Below are 27,813 nucleotides of genomic sequence, written 5' to 3' on the forward strand. Positions count from 1 at the left end.
GAAATGTGTGTAGGAAAAGATTACCTCACTGAGGGCCTTTTCAAGCTAAATGTAATGGTCGTTGAGAATAATAAAATTACAGCTTCTTCTTACTTGCTTGAGTCAATTGATTTATGGCATATACGTTTGGGTCATGTCAATTATAAAACCTTGCAGAAAATGATTAACTTGGAAGTATTGCCTAAGTTTGAATGCGACAAATCAAAATGTCAAATATATGTGGAATCTAAGTATGTTAAACATCCTTATAAGTCAGTTGAAAGGAATTCAAATTCTTTAGACTTAATTCACACAGATATTTGCGACATAAAGTCAATACTATCTCACGGTGGAAAGATGAAGCAATAGATGCATTCTGGCAATACAAAAATAAAGTTGAAACGCAACTTAACAAGAAAATCAAAATGATAAGAAGTGATAGGGGTGGTGAATATGAATCTCCTTTTGAATAAATATGTTTAGAATATGGAATTATTCATCAAACAATGGCCCCTTACATGCCCTAATCCAATGGGATTGCAAAAGAAAGGATCGTTCATTAAAGGAGATGATGAACACATTGTTGATAAGTTCTGGTTTACCACAAAACTTGTAGGGGGAAGCCGTTCTTACGGCTAACTGGATACTAAATCGAGTACCCCATAGCAAAATACAATCCATTTCATATGAAAAATAGAAAGGAAGGAAGTCCAACTTGAATTATTTTAAAGTGTAGGGGTGTTTGACAAAAGTGCAAGTTCCTAAACCTAAAACGGTAAAAATAGGATCGAAAACCATTGATTGTGTTTTCATAGGATATGCGACCAATAGTAAAGCATATCTCCCGACATTCATAATAATACGGTTATAGAATCAGATAATACTCAGTTCTTTGAAAATATATATCCGTATAAAAAGGAATGCCGAGTTCTTTGAAAATATATATCCGTATAAAAAGGAATGTGAGTCGATTGGTGAATTATCTAAACGACCTCGGGAAGAAACAAAAGAAAGTACATTTAATCAGGAGGATCCAAGATATAGTAAACGTCAAAGAACTTCTACTTCATTTGGACCAGATTTTGTGACTTTTTTATTGGAAAATGAGCCTCGAATATTTAAAGATGTTATGTCTTCTTCGGAATTATTATTTTGGAAAGAGACAGTCAATAGTGAAATAGAATCCATATTAAACAACCATACATGGAAATTGGTTGATCTTCCTCCTGGAAATAAACCTTTGAGTTCTAAATCAATTTTTAAGAGGAAAAATGAAAGATGATGGCACTATTGATAAATATAAGGCAAGACTTATAGTCAAAGGGTTTAGACAACGAGAAGGTTTTGACTATTTTGATACATACTCTCCAGTTACAAGAATTACGTCCATACAAATGTTAGTGGCATTAGTTGAGTTTATGGTCTTGAAATTCATCAAATGGATGTTAAGACGGCCTTCTTAAATGGAGATTTGGAGGAAGAAATCTACATGGAACAACCTGAAGAGTTTGTAGTTCTAGGTAAAGAAACGAAGGCATGTAGACTTGTTAAGTCTCTTTACGGACTAAAACAAGCACCCAAACAATGGCATGCGAAATTTCACCAAACAATGTTGTCAAATGGTTTTAAGATAAATGAATGTGATAAATGTGTATACATTAAAAATGTTCCAAATCACATAGTCATTGTTTGCTTATATGTGGATGATATGCGGATAATGAGGAATAACATTGCTAACATAAATGTGACTAAGTGTATGCTAACTAGAAAGTTTTATATGAAGGACTTGGGAGTTGCTGATTTAATTCTGGGGATTAAGATCCATAAGATTCCTCAAGGTCTGACATTGTCACAATCTCATTATATTAAAACAGTACTTGGAAAATTCAAGCACTTAGGGTTTAAAGTTGCAAAGACTCCAATTGACGTGAATCTTGCATTAGCAAAGAACAAAGGCCAAAGCATATCACAATTGGATTATGCTCGTGTGTTAGGATGCTTAATGTATATCATGAATTGTGCACGACCAGATATAACTTGTGCTATAAGTAAATTGGGTCGATACACGAGCAATCCATGTCAATCTCATTGGATGGCACTGAAACAAGTTTTAGGATATTTGGAACATACCCAGGACTTTGCTTTACACTACAGTAAATATCCTATGGTGATTGAGGGATACTGTGATGCAAATTGGATCACCGGTTCAACTGATTATAAGTCCATAAGTGGATATGTATTCACTATTGGTGGAGGAGCGGTATCTTGAAAGTCGTCCAAACAAACTTGTATTGCCCGCTCTACAATGGAGGCTAAGTTCATAGCCTTAAATAAAGCTGGTGAAGAAGCTGAATGGCTCCGAAATTTCTTGGAAGACATTCCATTTTGGCCCTAACCGTTGGCACCATATGCATATATTGTGATAGTCAAGAGGCAATCTCGTCATATACGACGAAGACATAAAACCGTTAGGCAACTACTCTCTAGAGGAATTATAACGATTGATTATGTAAAACCAAGTGATAATATGTCGGATCCACTTACAAAAGGCCTAACTAGAGAGGTAGTTGAGAAATCATTGAGGGGAATGGGACTATGGCCGAGAACAAGTCATTGTGGCGGTAACTCTACCTAGAAGACTGGAGATCCCAAGATCTAGGCTCAAGGAGATCAAACAAAGTCATTAATGACGGTTCAACATTGTCAACTAAAATTTTGGTCCATTCTCGTGATGAGACAATGTTCGGTACCAAGGATAAAACATTAAGGATTTTTAATAATTTCTAAATTTGATACGGGGTATATCAATAGTGTATCGACGGGATGACATGTTTAGGAATCACCTATGTAAGCGTGAAATGTTAGCTGCTTCAAGGAGAATTTTGTAAGGCCAACTTCTCTACGTACTTATGAAACCAGGCAGTATTCATGGCTGAAACGAATACAACAATGAGAAGCAATGACGGTTAAGAGTTGATTGTGTGACATGGTTGTCTAGGTATACACCAAAGCTCGACGGTTCAAAGATATAAAATCTACCGATTGACCGAGTATATCTGACATAAGTTCACTACGGAAAGTTCAAAGGAAAACTTACTTATCGAGATGCGATTAATCATTGCTTGCGAATCACACAGTTTTTCATGCATATTTCCGTGATGCAGCCATTCCAAATTGATGTGGGGGATTGTTGAGTATTTTAAGCTAAAATAAGCTTAAAAGAGGGTGAATGAGAAATGGAGGGAAAATAAAATATTTGAATTTTCCTCCTTGACAAAGGGACATTGTCCCATATTGGAAAAGGAAAATATTTTTGATGGGTATATATATAATTGCTCTTCTTCTAGCTCTTAAAGAGTTAAGAAGAAGGCAAGCCTTACGCCGTCGTCGTTGTCGCTCGCTCGACTCGGCTTCGGATTTGGATTTGGATTTGATCGATTGACGTAATATTATTAAATATCCGATTTTTGTAAACGGGAAATTAATATGAAATCCAAATTATTCGTTTCCTCAATGTCCGTTTTCCGTTTTTTGTAACAGAAAAATTAAGTTCCCTTCCCGTCCGTTTTTCATTTTTGTAACGGAAAAATAAGGTTTTGAATTCCCATTTTATTATTGCGTAAATAACCATTTACGTTATGGCCGTTTTGCATAAATGATAGCCCTTCTGAAGAGTTGTACCTCTTCAATTTGAACTCAACATATTGGCTATATATATCAGCTCATTCTCTCAGATTTTCCATACGAATTTCTGAATACTCCTCCTTTCTTCTGCATTGATTTAACTACAAAGAAAGCAACAGTAAGTGTAATTTGCTACCGATCATTGTGTTCGCTGAAACACTAGGGTTTGAAGTACCGCTACACCAGTGTGTAATTCGTTCTATCCTAGGAGGAAATAATCCACAACCTTGGGTACTGGAGGGATTAAGTTCCTTAAGGAAACACTGTGAATTTAGTGGGCTCAGATTAAATTATGTTTCTGTTTTTCATTTCTATTTATACGTTATTTTATATTCTCCAGAATTATTTTACAAATACAGTATACAAACAAATATTTCTTTGTTACGAGTGTTGTAGACCATGAGCTTCATTTTCAGCTCGTGAGAGATGGACTTAGAATTTGACAGATAACGAGAAATTAAGCCCCCATTTGGCCATAGATTTTGCCAAATATTTTCCAAATTATTTTTGGCAAATACCTATTTGTTTATAGATTTTATCATATTTTGGCAAATTTTCAAATCCCAAAACCAGCTCAAGAACTATTTTTGGACAAAAATATTACCGTTTGGTTTTTAAAAAAATTACAAAAATTTTCCCAAACTTTTGTATTTTATAAAAAAATTATTTTCTGTTATTATGACTCAACTAATCCATATCTACCCTTTTTCCCTCATCAAACTAACGCGGCTTTGCCCTTCTCTATAAACAAAAGAAACCCTTCGCCAAAGTTGTGTCAATCTTTGGCAATCCACCGCAAAGACAAAATTTGAAGGTAATTTGCTAAAATATGTTAATGTTTGTATAAATTTTCTTCAGATTTGTTTCGCTTATTTTGTATGAATTTTTTGTAGATTTGTTTCACATATTTTGTATGAATTTTCTTCAGAGTTGTTAGGTAGTTTTGATAGTTTTTAAAACTTATGGATATATATATAGATATATATATCACATTTAATGTTTTTTTTTTTGAAAAAAGTGAATTATGTTTTGAAAAATTATGTCCAAACGATTTTCATCTTCAAACCAAACTTTATCAAATCAGATTTTTTAAAACAAATTTAGGAATGTATGATCAAAAACTAGCTAAATTTCATGGATTATACTGTACCATCAAGGGTGTATGGAAACTGGAGTAGTTGATTGGGATTCCTCGCAAGAGTTGCGTTCGAACTTTGGAAATCCATAACCTTTCAATAAGGAGCGATTTATGTCTTTTGGTGAGGTTATTCGACGTAAATCTAAATTAATTAGAAACTTCAAACAGGAATTATTGAGAAAGTTTTCTGAATTGTGCCTTTTCTTTTCCCCTTTTTGGGTACAAGAGCCACTATAGGACATAATTTTTTTCTTTTCCCCTTTTTTTTTGGGTACAGAGCCACTATAGAACATAAACAGGAGATATTAATTAAATCGATATCCATTTAGGCCTGCAAATTAAAGAGCAAGGTTCAAGGAACTTGGAGTTACAAGCCACGGCCATCTATATTGATTATTGTTGTACTTTGAGAACTTTATATTCTTTTTCCTTTTGGTTGGAGAAAACCTCTCTAGAAATGAAAAGTTCACCCTTATCCCTTTTTCCTTTTGGTCTGAGGAAGCAATATGACATGGAACTGCTATTGCTTTCAATAAAATGTAGCACTTTGCCAAATATCCATATAATGCACTAGTTGTTTCTCCTTCCTATACATCTTCCAAAAGGTCAGGTTGAGTTGTCCAGCCTAAAAATAATTCTACTTTCTTTTTATCTACATATATAGTCTTTTTGAAGGAGAAAATTACAAGTTCATAGAACTTGGATGTAGTGAGACTCGCTTTGCTTTTATACTATCAAGTCAAGCAGCCTCTTCAAAAAGGCAAATGTCTCTATGCTTTCCGCTTCAAGTGACATTTCTATCTATTAGTCAAGTGATCAATTTGCAAAAGGCAAGATGGGACGCACCTAATTTATGTTGGAGAGCACTTTGGTGATCAGCTAATTCCAACATAAACTGGGACTTGTTCATCCTTTAGATGAAGAAGACACGTGGTCCCTTTATTCGCTTTAGCATTGTTAGTGTTGGATGTATGTGAACTGAAGGATAGCAATTATTTACCCACGTTAGATAGAGCGTAAATCGTAAAATAAGAATTTACTTGTTTTTTTTTGAAGTGGAAGCAAAAATTTGAAACGAATTGCGGCTGGAATCACTAGTCGGCAGTATTATTACAGGCGCGCTTAAGCCTTGAAGAGAGGCTCAAAACATGTTGAGCGCTACGTGTTGCTTTGTGGGCGCTTTAGTATCGCATCAAGGCTCTTAGGCATACTTTTACTTGCCAATGAGTGTAAACCTGAAAAGACAATATTAAACAATTGATATTTCACTTTATCACAAATTTTTTTCAATTTCTTTGTCCATATATTTGTTATTCATGCTTATAATTATTAGTCTTAAACTACATATACATATTTTTACTTTTTCTCCAGTTGCGCTTTTTCTCATTAAAGCTCACGCTTTATTTGCGCTTAAAGCCCCAACGGATCTTAGAGCTTTCTTGCGTTATTCGCCTTTGATAACACTGCTGGACGATGGTAATTGTCACATTGTGTGGAGGAACCTTCTAGTCTACAGTCTAAACCCTGGTCAAACTTTCTGAGAAGACTAAAAGCAGGAAAATATTAGGTATTTAGTGTTTTTAGTTGTACACTGTATGTGTACTTATATAGGGAATATTAGGGTTTTATTGGGCCTTAGAGCACCCCTTATGGATGGACCCAAAATTTCATATATGAACAGTCTCACGTGGAAAGTAGAAAAGAAAAAGAAGCTACTTATAAGGAATTGGATACTCTTAATTAGGGGTGGCAAAATGGTTCAAAAAAAAACAGTTAACCGCCCATATTATCCACTAAAAAATGGGTTGGATAATGAACTTTTTAAAAATGGGTCAAATATGGATAAAAATCATATTATCCATTTAGAAAATGGATAACCAATAAGTAACCAATGGATAACCAATGAGTTTAACTTTTACATTTGTAATCCCTCAAATTGGAAGTTCCTCAAGTTAGGGAGACTAAGAATCTCCCAAAAGTGATCATATACAAGAAGTCATGGATAATATGGGTAACCCATATTATCCGTCGGTTAACCCTTTTTTTTATCCGTATTAAATATGGGTCGGGTTGGATTATTGATCCGTTTTTTCATTACCCGTTTTCGACCCGAACCATATCCGATCCGACCCGCTCGTTTGTCACTCCTACTCTTAATGATGTAAGACCTTTTGAAGAAACCATACGAATTTTGCCCAAAGCAGACAATATCATATCATATTAAGAATTCCCTATGTTAAAGACTAACTTTTATTTTGATGTCACGCGTCTTTTAACTGTAACACTAAATATCCAACTGAATAATGTGACGGTCGTACTGTTGCTGAGGTCTTTTCTTTTGCTATTTTGGATGGCAGTCAGATTTGAATTGGGGACCCGTTATACCATGTTATATTGTCAACCTACCTCGTTTAAAAACTTAAGCTATACAAAAATTGTACCTTTAATTACTACTAATTAATTACTTATGTCTCTACTGTACACATTTTCTTTTTCTAGAAATACAGCAGTGCCAACTTTTAATAACTAAAATTATTATAAGACTAAACATTGTAGCAATAACTACACAATTACTTCTCCTTCATTGTTAACTTAACATAGTCATAATCTGGTTCCTAATTACAGTACCCATGAATGATTAGTTATTCAGTGCCCTCTTTGTTGACTGAACATACTCTGGTTCCTTGATACTCCAGCCGTCCTAACTTACGTAGTACCGTTCCGATTTTGAGAATGAAACTTCTTAATTCTGATATAAAATTTTTAAGTTGTTTTCTAAAAGAAAATTAACATATTTAAAAATTACATAAAAGTACTATAAGTCATAATAAATTAACAATTCAAAATATTTAAAAAGCACATAAAAATTTATGGTCAAGGTTGTATACAGTCAAAACCGGGCGTGCTCTTTGCATGATTAATCGAGATCGAAATACGATAGGTACAAGGTTCGACCTCGTGTTATATCGAACCATGGTGCAAAGATAGATCGTCGAGCTTGTGACCTAGAGACCGATGAAGGTCGAGATAGGCCAAGATCGAGACCGAGCAAGATAGAGATGGAGCAAGATCGACGGAAACCTACCGAACCAAATAACGCAAAGCCGAAATATCCGCAATCGAGCGAGGATCACGGCGGAAATTCCGGCACATATCAAGAAGAGGTCGATAATTAGCTAATCATGAGATTTCCTACCTCATATAGAACTGTACCAAGAGTAGGACTCATCTACTATATAAATGAGGTCTGATTATTTGTAAAACACATCATATTCACGCAATACAAAGCAATATACTATTATTTTCTAGCTTTCACTATCTTGTTATTCTGTTTATAAGTCGGTTGAAACATCTTTTGGTTCAAGGGTGACTGAACTTGAGGGCCATGGCTATTCAATTTGTGTGGTTTGTATTTATTCTTTTGTCGTCAATTTTATAATTAATTTATTCTTCTTAATTTGTACCAAGTTATATCACGTATCTTTAAAACCGCGTGTAAATTCAATTTTTATCCGATTTTAGGGCAAAAAGTTTGGCGCCCACAGTGGGGCTAAGGATAATAGTGCTTACTCAGTGCAAACTTTCATAACACACACTATTTTTCACTTGTTCTTTGGAGTAGCTTTGATTCCAGGACAAGAATGTCGAACTCTCAGTCAGCACCCCTTCACGTTGACAACGATTCCGACTACCACGACGAGAATGATAATATAGCACAAGGAAACGACGTACCCCCGGTTGACCTCGATGGAGTTTCGGTTGTAGACCCAATCGACGTCAGCTCACGTGTAGCCCTCAATGCCAATTTGGTAGTCGATCCCGAGGACAGCGTCCGCAGGGGAGTTCAATCAGTCGCTCAAAATGCACGTGGCGGTGAAGACGGCGGGATCAACCTGTGAGTGATCTTCGAAATGTTGCAGGCCCAACAGGCAGCGATAGCCCAGCTCTAGAATCAGAATAACCCACCGAGCAGGATCAAGCCCGGACCGTCACAGGAAGTTGTCCACAGGATCGAATCAGTTTCAAAGAAATCGAATGATAAAGAATTAGGGACCAATCCTGCAATCATGACAATGCTCGAAGAAATGACAAAATGAATTGAGTCGGGGGAAAAAAAGATCGAGGCAAATGATAAGAAGGTGGAAACTTGCAACTCCCGGGTCGATCAAATCCCGGGGGCACCCCTAATATTGAAGGATCTGGATTCCAAGAAGTTCGTGCAAAAGCCTTTTCCCCCGAGTGCGGCTCCCAAGCCGATCCCCAAGAAATTCCGAACGCCAAAGATTCCTAAATACAACAGAACAACCGATCCGAACGAGCATGTCACCTCTTATACATGTGTTATCAAAGGGAACGACTTAGAGGATGACGAATTGAATCTGTCTTGCTAAAGAAGTTCGAAGAGATCCTGTCGAAGGGGTTATGATATGGTACCATAATTTACCGGCTAATTCTATTGACTCGTTTGCTATGCTTGCAGATTCTTTCATAAAGGCACACGCCGGAGCCATCAAGGTTGAAACCAGGAAATCAAACCTTTTCAAGGTAAGGCAGAAGGACAGCGAAATGACCGGAGAATTCGTGTCTCGATTCCAAATGGAATGGATGGACCTGCCACCAGTCGCCGATGATTGGGCAGTTCAAGTTTTCACCCAAGGACTCAATGTCGAAGCTTGGTGGCTACGCAGTAGTTAAAACAAAATTTTGATAGAATATCTGGTTGTCACTTGGGCCGATGTGCATAATCGATATCAATCGAAGATTAGGGTCGAAGACGACCAACTCGGGGCTCCTTCCAGGTCCATTTATCCTATCAGAACCGTTGACAAAATTAAGAGGGATGTCGACCGAGAACCAAGGTCGAACAGAGATCGATACCATCCATATAGTGGAAATCGCAAGAGCTGCGGGCCTGGGTGGAATCCTGCACGAAATGAAAGGAAAAATGATCGAGGTCAGGGCTCTCGAGGGATCATGAGCAAGAATGGCTTCGACAAGCCTATCAGACCAAAAGAAGCACCTCGATTATCAGAATACAACTTTAATGTTGACGTAGCCGCATGTATCAACTATTGGATGCATCAAAGATACCAGATGGCCTCGACCTCTACAAAAGAATCCAGACCGAAGAGATCCCAACCATCTGTGCGAATATCATGGCACCCATGGCTACAGAACGAAAGATTTTTGGCAATTAAGAGAAGAAATTGCCCGGTTATTCAACAACAGGCATCTTCGGGAGTTTCTGAGCGACCGAGCCAAGAATCATTTCAGAAACAGGGATTCCAATAAACAAAACGAGCAAGAAGAGCCTCAACACATGATTCATATGATCATCAGAGGGGTCGATGTTCCTCAAGGTCCAATGTTTAAGCGCACCAAAGTATCAATCACGAGGGAAAAGCGGACTCGACCTTACATGCCAGAAGGAACTTTATTTTTCAACGATGAGGATGCGGAAAGAATCACATAACCCCATAATGATGCACTAGTAATATTTGTACTCATGAATAAAACTCGAGTTAAACCTGTGTTAATTGATTCAGGAATCTTGGCCAACATCATTCGATCGAGGATCGTAACACAACTCGGCTTACAAGACCGAATCATACTTGTAGCCCGAAGGCTAAACGGGTTCAACATGGATTGTGAAACCACTAAGGGAGAAATAACATTGTCGGTAAATGCGTCCAGAACTATCCAAGAGACCAAATTTTACGTGATCGAGGGGGACATGAGGTATCACGCTTTGTTCGAAAGACCGTGGATCCACAACATGCGAGTTGTGCCCTTGAACCTTCACCAGGTGTAGAAATTCACGACATCATAGGGAATTAAAATGATCTACGGGGAGCATCCTGCCGCAAAGGAAATGTTTGCCATCGATGAAGTAATTCCTGTATTGACACCCTTATCAACAAAGGAGCCGGATTCGAAAACAAAATAAGAAGCCAAATAGCAATCATCGATGTTTTCCTCGACCCAACAGGACAAACATGGGACTGACAAAGACGAGGATTACGGGGTTTCTCGGTCCTTCATAATCCCCGATGATTCCGACACTACCAAATCGACAGTCGAAGAGCTGGAGCAAGTCACACTGATCAAACATCAGCTCGATAAAAAGGTATATCGAGGCACAAAGTTAACCCTTGAGCTTAAAAATAACTTATTCAATTTCTTATAACTAACATGGATTGTTTTGCTTGGTCCCACCTTGATATGACAGGGATCCCACCAGAGATCATCACTCATAAACTGAGCCTGGACCCAAAATTCCATCCGGTGAAGCAAAAGAGGAGAGCAAAGACCAAGATCAAACATGTTTTCATCAAGGACGAGGTAACTAAGCTCCTTAAAATAGGGTCCATCTGGGAAATCAAATACCTGGAATGACTAGCAAACGTAGTAGTAGTAGTCCCTAAAAAGGGAACAAACTAAGAATGTGTGTGGATTACAAGGATTTAAGCAAAGCATGCCCTAAAGACTCTTTCCCTTTGCCTAACATCGATCGCATGATCGATGCTATAGCCGGCCACGAGATCCTTAGTTTTCTCAATGCCTATTCCGGGTACAACCAAATACGAATGAACCCGGAGGATTAAGAAAAGACCTCTTTCATCAATAAGTACGGCACGTACTGTTATAATGTAATTCCATTTGGGTTAAAAAATGCTGATGACACTTACCAATACCTAGTAAACCGAATGTTCGAAGAACAAATAAGTAAATCTATGGAAGTTTATATTGATGATATGTTAGTTAAGTCCATGCGAGCAGAGGACCATTGAAAGCATTTGCAGGAAAACTTCAATATATTGAAGAAGTACAACATGAAACTGAATCCGGAAAAATGCACGTTTGGAGATGGATCGGGTTAATTTATCGGGTTCATGGTATCTTACCGGGGAATTGAGATCAACCCCGATAAGATCAAAGCCATCAAGGATATCACAGTAGTGGACAATGTGAAGGCCTTACAAAGGCTAACCGGGCGCATAGCTGCTTTGGGGCGGTTCATCTCGAGGTCTTTCGATAAGAGTCATCGATATTTCTCATTGCTAAAGAAGAAAAACAACTTCACCTGGACTCTGGAATGCTAACGGGACTTGGAAGAACTCAAGATATACCTATCGAGCCCATATCTACTTCATACACCAAATGCGGACGAACAACTATACCTATATTTGGCAGTAATAGAGATAGCGGTAAGTGGAGTCCTAGTTCGAGAAGAGCAAAGTACGCAATTTTCGATTTATTATGTTAGCCGGACCTTAGGTGAGGTCGAAAGTAGATATCATCACTTAGAAAAACTGGTGCTCGCTTTGTTGAGCGCCTCTAGGAAACTAAAACCGTACTTTTAGTGCCACCCTATTTGTGTTGTGACAACTTACCCATTGCGAAATATAATGCATAAGCCCGAACTCTCAGGGCAATTGGCCAAATGGGCCGTAGAAGACAGCGGGTACGATATTGAGTATCGGCCCCAGGCAACCATTAATTCTCAAATTTTGGCATTCGTGGCTGACTTCACACCGGTCCTGATACCTGAGGTCGAAAAGGAGTTATTGATAAACTCGGGGACCTCTTTGGGAATCTGGACCCTCTTTAAGTACGGTACGTCAAACGTAAATGGGTCTATACTTGGCAGTGTACTGAAGCCACCAACATGCAATATAGTCAGGCAGTCCATTAGAACTGTAAAATTGACTAACAATAAGGCCAAATATGAGGCCATGATTGCAGGTCTTCGACTGGCAAAGAGTTTAGGGGCGGAGATGATCGAAGTTAAGTGCGACTCCCTCCTTGTGGTAAATAAAGTTAACGGAACGTTCGAAGTCAGAGAAGAACGGATGCAAAGGTTACTAGATAAGTTACAGGTGACATTACATCGATTCAAAGAGTGTACTTTGCAGCACGTACCTCGAGATTAGAATAGTGTGGCCGATGCACTTGCAAACTTAGGCTCTTCGGTCGAAGACAACAAGCTCAAATCGGGGGTAGTCGTACAACTCATGTGATCGGCAGTAGAGGAGGGTCATGCCGAATTAAACTCTACAAGCCTAACTTAGGATTGGAGGAATAAATATATAGAATATTTGAAGACTGGCAAAGCACCCTCAGATCTTAAAGAGTCGAGGGCCCTGCGCATAAAGGCAGCTCAATTCAGCTTGTCCGAGGACAGAACCTTGTTCAGAAAAATGTTCGATGGCCCACTAGCTATATGTTTGGGACCGGGAGATACTGAGTACGTTCTGAGGGAAGTCCACGAAGACACCTACGGGAACCACTCAGGCACCGAATCATTAGTTCAAAAGGTAATCAGAGTTGGCTATTACTCGATCGATATGGAAAAAGATGCGAAGGTGTTCGTACAAAAATGTGATAAATACCAAATACATGCTCCCATGATTCATCAACCCGGAGAACTACTGCATTCGGTGTTGTTGCCATGGATATTCATGAAGTGGGGAATGGAAATTGTCGTCCCTCTTCAATGGGCACCAAGTAAGGCTCAATTTATCTTATTTATGACTGACTACTTTTCTAAGTGGCTTGAAGCCCAGGCGTACCAGAAGGTCAGGGAGAAGGAAGTCATCGACTTCATTTGGAACTATATCATATGTCGGTTCTAGATGCCATCTGAAATCGTATGTGACAACGGGAAATAATTTATTGGCAGCAAAGTGACCAAGTTTCTCGAGGATCATAAAATCAAAAGGATCTTCTCCACACCTTATAACCCCAGTGGGAACGGACAGGTTGAATCGACCAACAAAACTAGAATCCAAAATCTTAATAAAAAGTTGACCGACACCAAAGAAAAATGGAAGAAAATTCTTCCCGAAGTTCTTTGGCATACCGCACAACCTCGAAATCCAGTACCGGGGCTACCCCATTCTCATTCGTTTATGGCGTCGAAGCTCTAATGCCAATCGAAGTCGAGGAGCCAAGAATTAGGTTCCGATATGCTATAAAGGAACCCAATGACGAGGCCATGAATACTAGCTTGGAACTATTGGATGAAAGGCGTGAAGCCACCCTTATCCGATTGGCCGCCCAAAAGTAGCGATCAAAAGGTATTATAATGGAAGGGCCAACCTTCAATACTTTAATGTCAGGGGCTTAGTACTAAGGAAAGTCACGCTGAGCACCTGAAATTCAAACGATGGGAAATTGGGCCCGAATTGGGAAAGACCATACCAGATTCTTTAGGTCACAGGGAAAGGATCCTATAAACTCGGGATGATGAACGGGGAACAACTACCGATCAATTGGAATGTATCTCACCTAAAACAATATTACTGCTAAGGTACGACCCCATTCATTTCCTTTTATTGTTTGACTAACACTTGCAGGAGATCGACAAAAAGCAGCACAAAGTCTTTAGGTTTGAAAGCACGCGTTGCACTCTTCTTTCCTTAGACCAATTTTGTCCCAAATGGGTTTTCCAGCAAGGTTTTTAATGAGGAAATCGTGCTAACTTAGAATCAAAGGTCGATCATGAATCGGTGTCGAAGATTGTATTTACAGTATCTAATATTTGTCTACAATCAACCTTGAATACTAGGGGTCATTAACCTCGGATATCAAATTACTTTAGCAAGGAAATTGTTTCATAGTGAAAGGGTCTCAATATGTAGGATTTGTTGTAAGGGCCAAACGGTCAAACGAACCGTGCTCACGGAGATTGCTCGAGCCTTGACATAAAACATGTACGCATGTATAACTGTTTAGCACAATAATAAAGGGAAGTGCTTTCCTTGCATTCATCTTAAGTTTAAAAGTTTTCTCTTTACATCCCTTAAATAACTTCATACTTTTGAACTCCTCAAAGAAACGAGCTTAAGGGCCGACTATAACCAGAATTCGGATGATCACTCCCTCACTCGGGGGCTGTCGTCCGAAAACAAACTCAAACAAATCGAGCTATTAAACATCGGGGATGCAAGACCTATTAGGAAACCCCTGAATTTTAAAGGCCACGGCCACACGCACTCAGGGACTGTTATCTTAGGAAAGCCTGGATAACTCAGGGAAGCAAGCCTACTGGGATACGCCAGAAATTAAAATTCCACGACCATATTAACTCGCTCAGAGACGTCCGAGAGCCGTAATAAAAAATAGGCCTTTGAAATTTTCGTAACCGTTTCTAAAGGCTACCCTCGGCAAACTATATTTTGAATTACTTACTTTGGGAGAAAGTTCCCCATGACACCGAACTCAAAACGCCTCAGAACAGAATAATATAAAGGCAGGGTTTGTTTGAACTTACACAATCTAAGTTATTTTATGCTAAGACATTCCAACCTTTATGAATACAAGTAATAAAGCAAAGAAAAATTTCGAAAACCAAAAGGGAAAAGAAAGCCTATATATTTACCCAATAGTCTTTTACAGAGGCCAAAATGGCTTAATTTAAAATTTTATAATGGCCGAAACAACCTCAAAAAGATGCAAAAGAAAAGCAAAAAATATAAAGGCCTAAATGGCCTGGTCTTCATCGAAGGCAGCATCTCCGCCCTCAGGATCTTCCCCGCCTTCAGATTCACTTAAACTCTCTGAGTCTTCCTCGGAAAAGGCCAACTTTTGAGACCTGGCTTCTTCTGCTTTGGCGTTCTCGAGTTCAGCCAGTATATCGAAGCCCCAAGCATGGACTTCCTCAAGAGCTTCCCTTCGAGCTTGCCACTTTGCATGATCCGCCATGCGTTTGGCCAGCACCTGGATGGCCTCGACGTCGACCTTATATTGGGCCACTTTAGCATCAACTTTGGTGTTGGCCATGGCCACCTCAGATTTGGCCGCCTCAAGTTCATTGGCCAAGTTTGCCTTATCATAAATAACCGAGTCCAATTGGGATTGAAACTCCTCAATTTTCTTGACCTGCACCAAGGCTTTCTCTCTTGCAGCACGGAGCTGGGACTCGGCCGATTCCAGCTCTACTTGGATGGCCTCCTTTTTCGAGGCCAAGATGTCCATATTTTTCTTGAACTCCTCAGCCTCAGCCCATATTGTATCTACCTGTTCCTAAAGCTAACCGATCTGTTCAAGCCTTTGACAGACCTGCAGGATCGGATCATTAGTAGTGATATCCAGTTTGTCTTCACTATCGTGAAGCACTCGAAATACCTGCTCGGCCATCTCGGTATTCTTCCCCCGAGCTACTTCTAATTTGGCCTGAAACTTCTCACTCCGAAGCTTGTAAACATCCCTCTTCTTGGTGAGTTCCCGAACCTCAGCCTCGTGCTCCTCCAAAATTCGGAGGAAAGCCTCATAATGCAATACCGAAGCCTGCAAGCAAGAAAGAAGATGTTAGAATTATTTACAACTCCAAGTTTAAAATAAATAATGAAGTGGCCCTCGAAGTTACCCAATTCAGAGCATGTTGGACCTTATTAAATAGGCAAGGAGCTCCCACCGCATTCATCACAGCTTGATCTTCCTCGGTTACCAAGCATTTAAGGTAGCTAGCAACCCCCACGAGGGTAGAGAAGACCAGGTTGGCATCCTCCATGATAGAAAAAGCTATCGACCGCCTGCGATCGGGGTTAACACTTGGGGCCGGAAATTGATCCACCAGTTTTGGGCTCGATGAAGACCTTGTAGCACCCAATGACGGTACTTTCTTTGGCACTGGCAAGTCACTAAACCCAGTGACATCCTCCGAGGCAACGGACTCAAATCTGTCCAAGAAGCCATAGATATCAGTCGCCCCCTAAGGCCCCTCATAAGAACGACCTTCTAACATACCGACCTTGCGGATCATAGCGTCCGAAATCTGAGGGGATCCGGAAGTATCGATCACTCCAAGATCGTCCCTTGGGACATCTTCCGCTACTCGAGAAGCCTCATCCCCGGTCTCTCTCTCTCGACCATCTCAGCTTGGGACAGAGTGGCCTCAACTCCTTCTGGTTTGGGAACTTCGGCCAAAGCTCCCTTATCAACCTCCTCCGGTTTGGAGGGCTTTTGTATCGAAGCACTAGTCCGCACGCGGTCCACCAGTTTAGACCTTCATCTTCTTCTTCTTCGGACTCATCCCTTAGTCAACGGATTGAGTTCGAAGGTAGAGCACCGGAACACCCCCCCCCTCCCGAGTTTGCGAGACCTCCTCGTCGGTCTCTTCTTTTCCGAGTTCGGGGGACTCGAGACCCTTTTTATCTTCTTGTCGTCGTCGTGCTTCAGAGCAGGGGACTTGGGAGGCACATCCTCATCACCGGATGGAGGCCTCATAGCGACGTCTTTAGGGAGACCTACAAAAGGAAACAGAGCAAATAAGAATTTCGCAATGCAATAAGGAAATCAAATAATATCGAATCAGAGGAGAAAACCTACCATGATTAAGGGCCTCTCATCGACCCTTCAATAACTCCATCCAAGCATGCTCGGAGTATGGTCTCTGTGACACCAGTCCCTTGACCTATTGCTTGAGTTCGGGAACTACGTCCGGTACCTGGGCCACATCTGCAACGACAAAAGCATAGATGAGGAAAGAAGATAAGAAGTAAAACAGCAAAATTCAACATTCAAGGCGAAGTACTACTCACGCTTCATGTTTCATTTCTCAGGAAACAGCATGTCTTCGGCAAGGATCAGGTCCAAAGTCCTTATTCGGACGAATCGGCCCATCCAACCTCAATCACGAGCCTCGTTTATGCTCGAGAATGGGGCCTTGCTGGTCCGGCGAGCAAGCTTGATCAGCCCTCCTTGATAGATCGTCGAGCTTGTGACCCAGAGACCGATGAAGATCAAAATCGGCCAAGATCGAGACCGAGTAAGATAGAGATGGAGCAAGATCGAGGGAAACCTACCGAGCCAAATAACGGAAAGCCGAAATATACGCAATTGGGCGAGGATCACGGTGGAAATCCCGGCATGTATCAAGAAGAGGCCGGTTAATTAGCTAATCATGAGATTTCCTACCTCATATAGAATTGTACCAAGAGTAGGACTCCCGTACTATATAAAGCAGGTCTGATTATTTGTAAAACAAATCATATTCACGCAATACAAAACAATATACTATCGTTTTCTAGTTTTCACTATCTTGTTATTTTGTTCATAAGTCGGTTGAAACATCTTTTGGTTCAAGGGTGACTGAACTCTAAGGCCAAGGCTATTCAATTTGTGTGGTTTGCAAGACAATTTCAATATTAATTTATTCTTCTTAATCTGTACCAAGTTATATCACATATACTTAAAATCGCGTATAAATTCAATTGTTATCCGATTTTAAGATAAGCAAAAACTCGTTTGACTATGAATCCAAATGGTGTATAAATTAGGACGAAGGAAGTAATGAATGCTATTTCCCGATGTATCTCACTAATTTGAGAGCCTCCAAAGGCAAATATCAAAATTATTGATTTTGGTGTGACCCTTCGACCAGTTAGTGACATGATCAAGATGAGTCACTTCAATGTTTGGCGAAATCAAAAATTTGTCCAGGAAAAACGAAAATGTAGTTTAGAAAAGGCAAGACAATGGACATTAATTAGAACCATTTTTGGAAAAGTTTTTGAAAATTTTGTCAATTTTTTGAAAAGTTTCGCTCCAAATGGCTTCAAAATAGGAAATCCGAAAAGAATTAAAGGGTAAAAACCTAGTCTAGGTGCGTTTGTTCCAAAAACAGTTGAAAGAGATTTTCTTGAATTATTTTCAGCCAAACACTAGAGAAAAGTTTTTTTATAATTTTCAATAGTTGAAATACTACCAATACATCACCAATTTTTTTATTTTTTTGGGGCAAAGTTCAAAGAATTTTTTAAAAAGTTTTCCACTTCTTCAGGCAAACGATTTGATTCAAACCACTTATTCACCGATATAGTGGAACCAACCATTTTGGCTTCAAACAGAAAGTTTAGAGCTCAAAATATGCCGTATTGAAATACGGAAAAATGTCAAAATATATCTTTTATGTAACTTGAATAGCTGAATGGTCAATCCTGCGCCAACCGTTGAGAAACTATTGAAGAACTATTATGACAGGTATTGGACCTCTCCTTCCAAGAAATGTTCTTCCCTTAGCTTAAGCTACAGTAAACTAAAGGAGGGAGGGATTCTGTGATTAGACATTTTGAGGCCATATGAACTTCAAAGCATAACTTGTGCATATATTGTCAAATCTCTTATGTTAAAGAACAAAGTTCTTATCAGATAGAAACGAAGAGAACGTCAATGCTAGTTTTCAGTCGATTGAACAAATCGACCATTGATGCATAGAATAGAAGTTTATATATCAGAATTTGATTCTTGAGTAAAAGCAATTTTATTGAGTTAACTACACAATGCAAGTAATATATATGGTGCATCTGATAAAGAATAAAATTTGAAGTCAACGAACATAAACCAAGAATGTCTCATCATAAAAATGTAATATGAGGCGATAAGTCTTTTTGAAGTATAGACCATAAAGCGGAACTAGAAGAAAACTTTCTTTCTCTTTAGAGATGGACCACATTTTTCAAATTTTCTTTCTAATTCATTCTCGAGATGAATTTAGGTTTATATTCGACGGCATTTGAGTGTATAAGAATATGATCTCTTTCGGAATATGATTTTTGATTAGACCAAAATGAGCAGTCTTGTCTATTTATACATTGAATAGGAGACGTACTGAAGACTGAAAATATTGAAGAACATTGACAAGATCATAATTTCCACCAAATCATTAGACTTGTTATATAAGGTGCCAATATTAGATGAACCAAGGAGCAACTTGATGAAAGTTTAAGGAGTTTAATGTCACTTTTAAATTTCACAAGTGGCATTCTTTGCTTAGAAACCCCTAAATAGATGTTTTGGTCATTAACAATTACTGATCATAAAGAATTACACCTAGAATTTGGAAAAAAACGATACTTTTTTTTCTAATAATTCAAATTTATAAGGAGTTTCTTAAGATGTTAGTATTTGTTATGAAGCCCAAAAATAATGTTAACGTGAAACTTTGTAAAAATAGCACGGTATAGCTAGTTTTCGGACTGGTCATTCAAAAATAGCCAGCGTTTACGAAATCAATGAAAAATAGCCACTATTTTGCTGCAACAGAGACCAGTCCAGCATAATATACTGGAGTTCGGTGCACCTGTGTATGAACTCCAGTATATTATACTGGACTGGTATACTTTGCTGACTCCAGTATAATTTACTGGAGACTGGAGCGCCGGTGCTCCAAACTCCAGTATATTATACTGGACAATTATACTTGCTGGAACTCCAGTATATTATGCTGGAATTCTAGTGTACTCGTGCTGGAACTCCATCATATTATGCTGGAGTTCCAGCATACTTATCCTGGAACTCCAGTATAATATGCTGGAGTTCAAGCATACTTATGCTGGAACTCTAGTATAATATACTGGCGTATTTTTCGGGTTTTGAACAGTGTTTTTGCTCAAATTTATCTTTACATGAAAAGTGGCTAAATTTCGATTACTTTTAAAACTGGGCTATTTTTGAACGACCAGTTGTAAATCTGACTATTTTTGAATTTCTCCCTGAAACTTTAGATAATTAAGAAGAGTCATTGCGTTATAGAATATTAGTTACCTGATAAAATTGTTAAGATTTTCCTAGTAGTAAGCTATTAAATGTATTATGAGATAATATGACTACTAAAACATAATTAAAGTAACAATTACCTCTCCAATAGCCTAATCCAAGATCCAATGAGTATTATCTTATTTTCAACGTAGGTATTTTATGCTTATTATTCGGAATAGTGTCAATTGTCATATCCTAAAGATGTGACAATTAATTGATAAAAATATTCTTAAGGACTCTCAGTCTCAACTTTAAAATATTATTCTACGGTTATATTGCTTCTAAGCGAATTAAAGAATAGCAAGATAGTGTGATTAGACTCTTTTAGGTGACATGAACAGGATTCCACGATGTTGTGATTCCTCTGTGTGTGTTTTTTTCCTTTCAGAAACATGAATAAGTTTGAAAATAATTGTGTGCTAAAAGCACGTGAAAATGACTCATTGCAGCTTGCAAGCAGGTGGAGTTAGAACTTGAAGTTTATGGATTGTAATTTTTAAAATAGTGACATTAAGTGTTAATACTTAATTCTGAATTTAATGTTTTACATATTTAGTAAATTTCTTTTTACAAATACAAATATTGACTTACTAGTTTCATCGAACCGTACTTAACCCTCTAGCTATGTCCCAACAAGCGTAATGGATCTTGAAATTCTAATATGTACTGTACATCAGAAAATGGCTATCTGGAGCTATACGATTGGCTCGATACAAATATTTATAGTAACTTTCTTAATTATTTTCTGTATTAGAGAAATTTTACTTCTAAGTACTTTTTCTTAGTATATGCATAACCTTATCTACTATTTTCTTCACTTAATTCATAGTTCTCCAATAATTATGCTCATTGTCATATACCTGAGGGTGGTACTGAAAAAAAAGAGTGATCTATATTTGACAACCTCATATTAACCTTCTCTTATCCATCTCACGAAAAAAAAAAGTTGGATTTGTTCTTTGGTCGTGACTCGTGCGCATTGGCTAGAGATGGCGGACATGAGTTTGCCAAGTATTTGCCAAACTAAAAAGGTTATGAATATGAGTATATGACTCTAGTTTATTGTAGTTTCAGGTTAACCAAGATATGAGTTTATAGACCAACTTAACAAGTATGACATGATTTTTGGGTATGAAAAAGTTTTTGACTCGCAAACATAACTTTAAACACTTCACTCCCCTAATTATTCTTTTTATTAGTAGGAGTTTTAGCATGAGAATCAAAAACAAGATTTTACTCTCCGATATGTCCATCTAGAATTTTAGATTTTCTACTAGCAAGGCAAGGAAATTGGAATGACAGCCACCCCTAGGAATGCTAGGTCATTTCGTCCAATCCACCTACGTCTAGGTGAGCTGCTAATGGAAGCCTAAACTAGCCCGAACACCATTGTTGAAAAAAACAAAAAAAAACATAACTAAGTCAATTTTGCAACATCATCCTTCCGCTTGATTAGACAGAAGGTATTGGTTTCTAGGCAAAAACAATCAAGAACTTAAATGGCAATGCTCACAACCTACTGTTATACACATGAGCAGTAAAGTTCTCAGCTCATAATAAGCTGAATGAGCTCGTTCAAGCAACAGAAGTCCCTAGATTTTAGACTACAAACTCACCACCCCAAACGAGCTGTGGAACTCCCAAGAAGATTCATGCAACAAAACATCCGTAACAATAATGATATAGCAGCGGAAGACACTATACATGCCAATAGGAGCTGAGCCTAATGCAAAGCTCCAGATCACACAAAGACAACACTCTCATGTATATAACAAACACCAACCAAACCTCTAATTAAAGAAAAGGCATGAGAGACAACTCTCACAGTTCCATCATCTCTCTCCTGATCTGTCAACAATGCGCCTAGTCTAACTAGCTAGTTTCGCCATCTTTCTTCCCTAATCTCTCCACAAATTGCCAAGTTAAACTATGAGCCGAAGCTAAACCCCCACCCCACCTACAAAAGAAAACTCGGGAGGTTCCACCTTCTACCTCCCTTTTTAGCTCATCCCTCAGTCCCTCTTCACCATCAAGCTTCCAGCTGAGCATCTGAGCCCAAAACCTTCTACCTCACCTAAGTTCATCAGCTTCACACCTTCACCTGAACTCATTTTCTCTATAGGTAAAAACATGTCATAACTTGTCAATTAAGCAATAACGATTGATTGAATCTGAAAGCTACTGCATTATTCATTATATAGTTAAAGTATCATGGTCTCAAATCAAGAAAGTTTGACTAACACATGATATAAGACTCTGTTTCTTAACCTCCTATAGCAGTTACCCCCTCATCAGATAAGGAGAAGAGAGTATTATGCTTATATGCCTGAATCATCAAGCATTTAAGCAACGAAGATGATATCAAATTTTAAGCAGTTGCTTGAGATTTTTCAGATTCCTGCTGTTGTTTCCACTGCTCTGGAGTTGCAGCTTTTGTAATAGAGAGAGCATGGATTTCCTTCATCTCCTCAGCTAGTGCACCATTAACCAGTCGGTGCCTCTCCAGCAATCTTTTGCCTTCAAATTGTTCAGTCACAATGACAATCGAGAATTTTGCACCACATCTGGAATCGAGAACAAGAATTCTATGTCAGAAAAGAGAACTAAAATGGAATGGAGCTTTAAAAGCAGTTTCGTAGTTCTGAATGCACTCCATGTATAGGAACTTACCCCCCAGATGTATCAATCACTTCCTGAAAAAAAAAGAAGGAAACAAAACAATGCTTAGGTGATTTTACTGGGCAAAAAAGAATGGAATAAATAATCATATGAAGGTTTTTGAGGTGTTTGAAAGAGAAATTAAAACACAAGAAGTAATGGCTGAGTGCTTTCGAATATCAAATGCTCGCTTAGATGGTGCATGAAATGCTCAAAGAACAGAACTAATAGCCACATGCATTTTAATGTGTGGAATTCTAATAAGCTACCCCTTCTACATCGCATTCAGGACTCCAATAATTAGAAGGTAACATCTGGTCAGAGGATTAGAAATAACCTCTCTTTTATGATTAATTAAGCAATTAATTATGTATAAGTGATTCTTAAGATAAATACTTTAAAACAGAGTAATAATGCTGGTGAAATATTTGTTCATCTGATGGCTTTGAAATGCAAAATTCTGTTAGAAGCACTAATGATTGATAAAGTTTTACAAGAAATTAAGATCATCTACATATGATTAACCATAAAATTCCTAATTTGATTCAATGGATTCACATCCCACAAATCCAAATAATGTCAATAATGCAAGAAATCTGAAGAATTGATAGCAGAAATCGCCGTAATGGTAGTGAGGAGAGAGGAGAACCATGAGGTCTCAGGTTTAAATCCTAGCGGAGGCAAAAAAAATACTGGGTGATTTCTTTCCATCTATCTAAACCTAACCTTATAAAAGATAATTGTGTGTGCTCACCTAATTCAAACCCAGAAACTACCTCATCTTAAGTTATCCACAATGAACAATGAGTAGGAAAATTCTTCTGGTTATCTAGGGTTATATAGCAGGAGGTTCAGATGGACAAGCTCTCTGCTTTTTTTCTCTTTTGGACAATTTGTACTATTGTATTAGTCCCCTGTATTTAGTTCCCATTCAATTAATTAGAATGGTTATGGTTCCTACCATCTGGGCAGAGGAAAGAAACGGAAAGAGATCAAGTTAAGCAGCATATGTATTAATCATCTAATGTAGAAGGAAAAGAAAAGATTCACATCATGGGTATTAAAGAATTCCTACAAGCAGCATACAGGAAAAGAAGGATTCACGAAAAAACAATCTCAAAAAGAGAGGAACAGATACAACGGATTAGTATAGCAAACACAACTACAATGGAATTTGGGACCAAGGCAGAGTTAACTGATCAAGTGTACAAGGAAAAGGCATGGAATTCCATATATCTCGAGTAGGAAGTACAAGCAAGAGCGTCAATATGCTAGTCCAAATGTGCATATAACAATCTGTAAGCAGATGATGAAAAACAACTATATTCAGTTAATAAACAACGGACAACTATCGCAAAGAATGATAATAGACAAATAACTATAACATGCCCAAGAAGTACTGAGGTGACGGAACACATTTGTGGCTTTTCTAGATCAAAGTACAAATTATTTATTCCATGTGAAATTCCTCTTCTCCAATTTACAACTGATCAGTGTCTGCTGCTTATGAGGGACAGGATATTAACTTCAAGATGCTTGCCTCATAAGCCTACATTCAGTTCTAATCTCCTAATTATGCTCACTGCAAACTCATACCTTTGTTCCTTAAACCTGACATAGCTATAAGATCTTTCCTTTCGCACTCATTATTCTTTTCTATTTTACAAAGTGTGGTTGAAACGATAATGCTTCAAAATAAAATGTTCTTGGAGCTTTAATCATGTAGCACCTTTTATGTTTACAGATTGGCATACTACAACACTTAATCAGATACAGTAAAGAAGGGTAACGACCTACATGACAAACGTCTCTCTTATTGACATAAAGAATAGGTAATTCATATATGTACATTCTATGTATTCCCAGAGGCAGATCCAAGATTTAAACTTAATGGATTCAACCTTTAAGGAATTACTACTGAACTCATTATACTTCTAATATTATGAGTTCAGATCTAATATTTGTTGAACTTTAGTGGGTTTTCCGTGGCGAAACTACTGGATTCAAAAGAACCTGTTGTCGAAGAGTTGCATCCGCCACTGTATTCCCAGAAAAAGAGAAACTCTCTCAGGTTCCTCAAAGATTTAAGTTTCTCTCAGTTAGACCTTGATATACCTGAAATCTTAGTATGCTGGGATATGCTCTTAAGATAAGGTGTTATTCAAGCACTTTTTCAGTACACACTCCACCAACAAGTTCAGCTCATCTTTTAGAAAATCATTTCAACGTTAAATGTTTTAACTCTCTTCATTTCCGAGACAGGCAATTTGTGACTAGCGATCACAACCAGGAAACCCTCTCATACTCAGAGAAATTTCACTACAAATGCGCTATAGCTCACCTGCCTTCCCTAACTTCAAGCAAATGTACCAGGGAATGTACCAAATTAGTAGTACAGGGGATACCATTTTATAGTTTTCCGCATTTCCAAGAATTTAGCTGCAGTCTAAAATTAGGAAGATACCTAGTAGAAAACATAGTTAAACGAATTTGTGAAGTAACGAGTAGATACCAAAGTCATTCTCCATGGATGGCTTTGTCCTTCTCACATGCTACTTATGCTAACCAAAAAACGAAGTAAGCTAAACAACCTCAGAAGTTTTTTACATAATTCAACATTTCGAAATCCAATTCCATGCCTAATTCCTCACCCGACTCTAACACACTTCCCACGCAGATTCCCACATGTGGCAGTTTTCCCCTGGTTGTTGCAACAGAACTACACAACCAATTAAATGAATTTCTTTTTAATAATAGTGTTGCCTTGGCCAAGTTGTTCGTTGTCCTGGCCAACTTGCATGCACTAGACTATTCCACAAGGTACCTAACCTCCCACCAGCACATACGGGTAACTCTTGCCACCAAGGCTTAGGCAGATGGGAAGAAATAAATCACCTAACCTTTTTGTCTCCACTGAGATTTGAACCCTAGTCTCAATGATTTTCACCCACACCATCGACCACTGGGTCACACACTTGGGTGCAATACCAACTAATGGAAATTCACACCTTTAACCAAATAGCAGTAAAGAGAATACTAATATACAAGCTTGATGGAATTTGAACCTAAAACCTCTTGGTCTCATCGCTTCCACCTCAAACATTAGGCCAAGATGAAAATTGGCTATCATCTATTTCTAGTGTTTGAAATTACAGTTTATATGCCAAAGTGAAACCCTACAAAATTTGGATTGCAAAGTGGCAAATCCCACAAATATCAACTTCCTAGTGCAGAACCCCAAGCAAAGCAGATTATAAGTTAACGAGGGCACTGCTTCATGATTAAATCCACTAACAATTCAAACAAAACAAATAATCCCAGAAACACTTATTCCTGAGACTTTTGCTAACAAATAACGGCTTCCAACATCAACAGCCAAATACAAACAACAACAACAACCTAGTATAATCCCACAAGTGGGGTCAGGGGAGGGTAGTATGTACAAACAACAAAAACTTCAAAATTATTTTCATATCAGATATTTAGTGAAAAACACCTAGGTGAACGGAGTTACTCGGTATCTATGTTGGTTGGAGATAGCAGGTACACCGTGGAATTAGTCGAGGTGTGCACAAGCTAGCTCCAACACCACAATTATCAAAAAAAAAAGATTCATTTTTTTTTAAATACTCAATTCCTTACTACATAATCACTCATCTAAAACTTAAAAATGTTTTGGACCTATTTTTGCATAATCATGTTTTATGTATACTGCAAAATTTGTGCATTTGGGAAAATTCACATTAGAAGGCAGTATCCCGTATTCTCACTTACTTCAAATATCACTCGACAAATCATTTTATTTGACTGGTAAATTCAAACAAGAGAAAACCCAAGAGCAATTCACTAGGTTTTAACAAACTCTTAACACTATTATAACCGCAAGTGCCTGTTTAGTTGAGATTTCCTGTTATAACTAGTAGGTAGCTCAATAAATTGAAAGAACACACAAAATGCATGAAGTTTAAAAATAAAAATAAAAAATAAAAAATAAAAACACCATAATATATACGAGTAAATGCAGAAAAAAGAGAGATTTTTACCAGATGAGAAGGGTTTAGCTTTGCCGTTAATGAAGATTCAACCTGCTCCTTTGTCACCCCCATTATCCAACCCTCTCTACTTACAGTTACAACTTACACCGCTTTGGTTTGCCTTTGCCCTTCTTTGTGGTTTTTTCTTTAATTAGAGGGAATTGCAAAAGATCTTTTTGGCTGTTCACTCCCCCACTAAAATATTATTAGTATTCTTTTGGCAAGTTAAATATTATTACTAGATCGTAAATACATAATAGAGTTTGGAGTAGAAAGGTCAAATGTTCTGACTTATATTGTTTTTTTACTATAAGTTCTAAAAATTACTACATATTCAAAAAGTAGGTAAATAATATACTATAAACACACAATCCTTTAAAAGTGAAAAAATAGTTAAATGTCGTATGAGAAAATTATCTTTTGAAGAAGAAAAAAATTAACTTTCTAAAGAGTAATGATATCTGCAAAATAAGACCAATGTTTTTATGAAATAAGTAGTAGTTTGTTAAAAGGGAAACTGAAAATGTTGAAAGAGAAAAAAAAAAGTTGAATAAGAAACATAACCATTTCTTCTTCTATATTAATTGTTTATTGTTTTAAAGGACAATTTTGCTAAAGAATTGAAAACCCAAACTTAGGGCAAACGAGGTCATATAGTCAAACTTCTGTCAACTGCCAAGACAAACTAAAAGAAGAAAATTCGCTTCAAATTAGCTTCTATATGGGGGGGAGAGCAAGGAAAGTGACCCATTATTCGAAAAATATAGGGAATTTTTG

General features: G+C 37.9%; 1 protein-coding gene across 1 annotated transcript; it reads right to left on the reverse strand.

Annotated features, from left to right (window-relative positions):
- Positions 1-22,509: 22,509 nt before the first annotated feature.
- On the reverse strand, positions 22,510-27,244 carry LOC107766051 (protein BOLA2-like). The gene is made up of 3 exons (XM_016584765.2): positions 27,046-27,244; positions 23,015-23,037; positions 22,510-22,908 (listed from the first exon to the last, which is right to left on the reverse strand). The coding sequence occupies exons 1-3, from the start codon at positions 27,106-27,108 to the stop codon at positions 22,713-22,715; spliced, it is 282 nt and encodes a 93-aa protein (XP_016440251.1). The 5' UTR covers positions 27,109-27,244; the 3' UTR covers positions 22,510-22,712.
- Between the last annotated feature and the right edge of the window lie 569 nt (positions 27,245-27,813).

The sequence above is a fragment of the Nicotiana tabacum genome, chromosome 11, assembly GCF_000715075.1.
Source record: "Nicotiana tabacum cultivar K326 chromosome 11, ASM71507v2, whole genome shotgun sequence".
NCBI lineage: Eukaryota > Viridiplantae > Streptophyta > Magnoliopsida > Solanales > Solanaceae > Nicotiana > Nicotiana tabacum.